Genomic DNA, 5,385 nt, shown 5'->3' with positions numbered 1-5,385 from the left:
TCATTGTCATCAGACTCTAAGTGACACTTTCTATTTTTAATTCAAACTTCACCAAGTGCCACGATGGGATTCAAAACCAGGTCCCTCGAACATTACCTGGGTCTCTGAATTAATAGTCTAATGATAACACCAATAGGCCAACTTTTTCTCCATAACTCAATTTCCCATAATTCCCACCTAATAGTATTGTGGGTCTGTCTACCGCACACGGACTGCAACGGATCAAGAAGCTGGCTCACCAACACCTTTTCAAAAGGCAGCTGAGGATAGACAATAAATGCTGCCCAACCGGCAATGTCTAAATCCCATGAAGGCATTGTAAAAAAAAATTGCACTATTTGTGCCACTTGCTAAAGCCGCCAATTCATTAGTCAGTGCCAGTAACTGGGACCAAAGCAAGATGGTCCATCACTTGACTCCCAGTATTGCAAGACCTAAGCCGGCAAAGAGAGAAATTCCTCCCAATCTCTTACGTGTAGTTTACTTTCTGCATCAAAAACACCTAAAGTTAAAAATAGCTTCAAGAAGCTCTCCTATATCCCTTCTTGAGGGAGGTTAATCCATGAAAGAAAAACACAACGGATGTTTGAGTGGCAAACAGCGGAATATTACATGGAGCCTGTAAACCATTGACCCCTTTCATCATCGAACCAGCTGGTTCGGAGCACAAATCCTCACCACGTATAGCGCCCACCCATTCAGTGCACCAAGTCCTACACGGCAACTTGCTCACTGTTGGATAAGTTGATGTTTTGCAGAGATCGGGGAACACAGATCTTACAGCTGATGATGATGAGGAATGCACGTCGGAAGGACCGGTTGATAACCCCATAGAGAAATGGGTTCATCGAAGAATTGCTGTAGCCTAGCCAGACCAATACCTCCCAAGTCCCCCTGTCTATCTTGTAACCCAGGAAAGGGTCAATGATGTTTGCCATGAAGAAGGGCAACCAGGAGGAAAGAAATATGCCGATAATTATCCCCAGTGTTTTCGCTGCCTTTCTTTCCCGTTTCATGGATTGTTTGCGCACCTGGGCTGTTGCTAAGCCTGAAGCATATCCCTGGACTTGGTTATCCACAGCATTAATCTGAATTGCCTGCTTTCTAGCTGCCTGGTAAATCCTCCAATATGCCACGAGTATAACCACCATGGGCAAGTAAAAGGATACAAGAGAGGCCCAGATAGCATAGGTCTGGTTCACCATGAGCACACAGCTCCTATTGGTTAGCAAATCAGGATCAACACCTAATCTGTGCAGCTGCAACATTATCGGGATAACAGATATCGCAGCTGGCACCACCCAGCAGGCAAGGAGTAGAACAACCACCCTGCTGGGCGACATCTTACAACGATACACCAGAGGATCACAGATGGCATAGTAACGGTCAAGAGCAATGCAACTGAGGTGAAGAATGGAGGCGGTGCAGAACATCACATCCAGGCTTGAGTGGATTTGACAGAAGGTCGGCCCAAAGCGCCAGCATCCTTCAATTGTCCTGCTCATGCTGTAGGGCATCACCATGATCCCGACGAAGAAATCAGCTATGGACAGTGACAGCACAAAAGCATTGGTCGCTGAGCGTAGCTGCTTAAAGTAGACAACAGCCAGAACCACAAGGAAATTGCCAGCCAAAGTGGCTGCCATGATAACCATTATGAAGAGGTAAAGGCCAGTCCTGACTGCAGGAGATCCTATGCTCGAGAAGCATCGGTCAGCCATTCTCCAGCCTGATGAACTGCTGACATTGAACAAACTTGATGTATTCTGCATGCTCAGAGAATTTCAACCTAGAGAGAAGTGGAGACATAATTAGAAAAGACATCTGGGCCATATTTACTGTCAAATACAAAAATATTCTCTGAATTTACTCCACTCTGTGGCTGATTGTGTGATATTCATCTAAAATACATTTTACATCATTTACTCACACCTTTGCAAGAGGTAGGAGACACTGGGATTTATCCAGTTTCCCTGTGGAGGTGGAAGTGGATATACTTTCCAAACAATTCACACTTCAAAGGGCATTTCAAATTCACTTTGCTGCAGAACTGGAGTCATGTGTAACACAGACTGGGGATAAAGGCAGAGATAATGGGAACTGCAGATGCTGGAGAATTCCAAGATAATAAAATGTGAGGCTGGATGAACACAGCAGGCCAAGCAGCATCTCAGGAGCACAAAAGCTGACGTTTCGGGCCTAGACCCTTCATCAGAGAGGGGGATGGGGAGAGGGAACTGGAATAAATAGGGAGAGAGGGGGAGGCAGACCGAAGTTGGAGAGTAAAGAAGATAGGTGGAGAGAGTGTAGGTGGGGAGGTAGGGAGGGGATAGGTCAGTCCAGGGAAGACGGACAGGTCAAGGAGGTGGGATGAGGTTAGTAGGTAGCTGGGGGTGCAGCTTGGGGTGGGAGGAAGGGATGGGTGAGAGGAAGAACAGGTTAGGGAGGCAGACAGAGGTTGGACTGGTTTTGGGATGCAGTGGGTGGAGGGGAAGAGCTGGGCTGGTTGTGTGGTGCAGTGGGGGGAGGGGACGAACTGGGCTGGTTCTTCTCTCAAAAGGTTCTGTATCTGTGGAAGTACAGTCGGTGGGCTTGAAATGGACATCAGTTACCTGGGCAGTCTCCAGCACATCCCTCACCTTCCTGGACCTCTCAGTCTCCATCTCAGGCAACCAGCTTGTAACTGATGTCCATTTCAAGCCCACCGACTCACCACCCAAGACATTTTTCCATCCCCTCCCCTGTCAGCTTTCCGGAGAGACCACTCTCTCCATGACTCCCTTGTTCGCTCCACACTGCCCTCCAACCCCACCACACCCGGCACCTTCCCCTGCAACCGCAGGAAATGCTACACCTGTCCCCACACCTCCTCCCTCACCCCCATCCCAGGCCCCAAGATGACATTCCACATTAAGCAGAGGTTCACCTGCACATCTGCCAATGTGGTATACTGCATCCACTGCACCCGGTGCGGCTTCCTCTACATTGGGGAAACCAAGCGGAGGCTTGGGGACCGCTTTGCAGAACACCTCCGCTCAGTTCGCAACAAACAACTGCACCTCCCAGTCGCAAACCATTTCCACTCCCCCTCCCATTCTCTAGATGACATGTCCATCATCTCCTGCACTGCCACAATGATGCCACCCGAAGGTTGCAGGAACTGCAACTCATATTCCGCCTGGGAACACTGCAGCCATATGGTATCAATGTGGACTTCACCAGTTTCAAAATCTCCCCTTCCCCTACTGCATCCCTAAACCAGCCCAGTTCGTCCCCTCCCCCCACTGCACCACACAACCAGCCCAGCTCTTCCCCCCCACCCACTGCATCCCAAAACCAGTCCAACCTGTCTCTGCCTCCCTAACCGGTTCTTCCTCTCACCCATCCCTTCCTCCCACCCCAAGCCGCACCCCCAGCTACCTACTAACCTCATCCCACCTCCTTGACCTGTCCATCTTCCCTGGACTGACCTATCCCCTCCCTACCTCCCCACCTACACTCTCTCCACCTATCTTCTTTACTCTCCATCTTCGGTCCGCCTCCCCCTCTCTCCCTATTTATTCCAGTTCCCTCTCCCCATCCCCCTCTCTGATGAATGGTCTAGGCCCGAAACGTCAGCTTTTGTGCTCCTGAGATGCTGCTTGGCCTGCTGTGTTCATCCAGCCTCACATTTTATTATCTGGGGATAAAGGCAGTTTTCTTTTCCCTGAAAGATGCAGAGAAAGATCAACTCTAATACAAGACGCCTGTTCATAAGCCTGATAAGAACAGTTTCTTCCCTGCTGATAAGTCTTTTGGTACGTGTCCTCATACTTTTGTATTTTCTGCCCAATGGAAGAGGGTAGAAGACAGTATAGCTGGGTGGGTAGGGTCTTTGATTATGTTCAGAGATAATGGGAACTGCAGGTGCTGGAGAATCCAAGATAACAAAGTGTGGAGCTGGATGAACACAGCAGGCCCAGCAGCATCTCAGGAGCACAAAAGCTGACGTTTCGGGCCTAGACCCTTCATCAGAAAAGGGGAATGGCGAGAGGGTTCTGGAATAAATAGGGAGAGAGGGGGAGGCGGACCAACCTCAGGGAATCTCTCTCCCACTGCAACTCTCTTGTAATCATCCATCTTCGGTCCACCTCCCCCTCACTCCCCATTTATTTCAGAACCCTCTCACCATCCCCCTTTTCTGATGAAGGGTTTCGGCCCGAAACATCAGCTTTTGTGCTCCTGAGATGCTGCTTGGCCTGCTGTGTTCATCCAGTTCCACACTTTATTATCTTTGATTATGTTGGCTGCTTTCCCGAGGCAGCAGGAAGCGTAGATCGAGTTAAGTCAATGGAAGGAAAGCTGGTTTTCGTAACGGACTGGGCTGCATTCAAAACCCTAATTTCTTGCAGTCTTCGGCAGAGCAGTTGTCAGGCCAAGCTGTCATGCATCCAGACAGGATGCACCATAGCAAAGCATCCATTAAAATTGGTAAGAGTTATTGTGGACATGCTGAACTTCATTTGCCTCCTGAGGAAGTTGGTGCTCAGCAGAAAGATCCACGGGTGATCACCTCAACCCATACTAATTAAAGCCCTTGACCAGTCAATTAATAGCCACTGAAGGGCCAGAACTCTCCAATACCCCATTTCACAGCCTTCCCGGCAGGCAAAGAAAGCAGCTTGTTTTCCAACAGAGAAACCAGGGCAGCCTGCCTCCCTACAATTGAATGACATTCATTTGTCTTAATCTGGCAGCAATTGGGAAGGCAGGGTTGGGGACCAGGAAATGGCTGCTGAATATCAACCTTCTGCCCTTGAACGTCACCAGCCCATTCTCATTGTGACCCCAAGCCGCCATCCTTGAAAGTCTTCCCACTCAACTCATGTCAGTTAAGTTCTTCATGTCTTCATACCTTGTGCTCCAGTGATGATCTCCAGCTCCTAGTATCCAAATGGTCAGTGGCTTGGAGAGGGGAGGGGAAGGGGAAATGTTTCTTCATTCAGCTCGACTCCAAATGGGACATAATCCTCCTGCTCAGCACTTTAAATATCTATTTCTTTTTTAATGTGGGAAACCTTCTCACTGGTGAGGGCTGATAGTTAATCCCTTCTGACACGGCCTATCCCCATACTTCATGCACAAATCCCAGCCTCACATTCACACGCCATTTCATCAACTCACATTTACCTTTAATGTAACATAACTGCTCTACTTCCTTCCTTTCCTGGATTTTGGAACAATGGATTTATCCATCTTTGACCTTCTCTTTCCAAACTCGGTCACATCATATGTTCACTGGTTTCAGAATTTAAATCAAAATGTTTGTGAAAGCATTGGACATCACCACCAAACTGTTTTTATTTATTTCAAAAATATACTTTATTCATAAAAAGCATCTTTACA

At 48.3% G+C, this 5,385-nt stretch overlaps 1 protein-coding gene across 1 annotated transcript; it reads right to left on the bottom strand.

Annotated features, from left to right (window-relative positions):
- Positions 1-661: 661 nt before the first annotated feature.
- Positions 662-1,772, bottom strand: LOC125454518 (5-hydroxytryptamine receptor 4). Its single transcript, XM_048535431.2, has one exon. The coding sequence runs from the start codon at positions 1,770-1,772 to the stop codon at positions 714-716; it is 1,059 nt and encodes a 352-aa protein (XP_048391388.2). The 3' UTR covers positions 662-713.
- Positions 1,773-5,385: the final 3,613 nt, after the last annotated feature.

Source organism: Stegostoma tigrinum, chromosome 1 (genome assembly GCF_030684315.1).
Source record: "Stegostoma tigrinum isolate sSteTig4 chromosome 1, sSteTig4.hap1, whole genome shotgun sequence".
Classification (NCBI taxonomy): Eukaryota; Metazoa; Chordata; class Chondrichthyes; order Orectolobiformes; family Stegostomatidae; genus Stegostoma; species Stegostoma tigrinum.
This window is presented reverse-complemented; position numbering and strand designations above follow the sequence as displayed.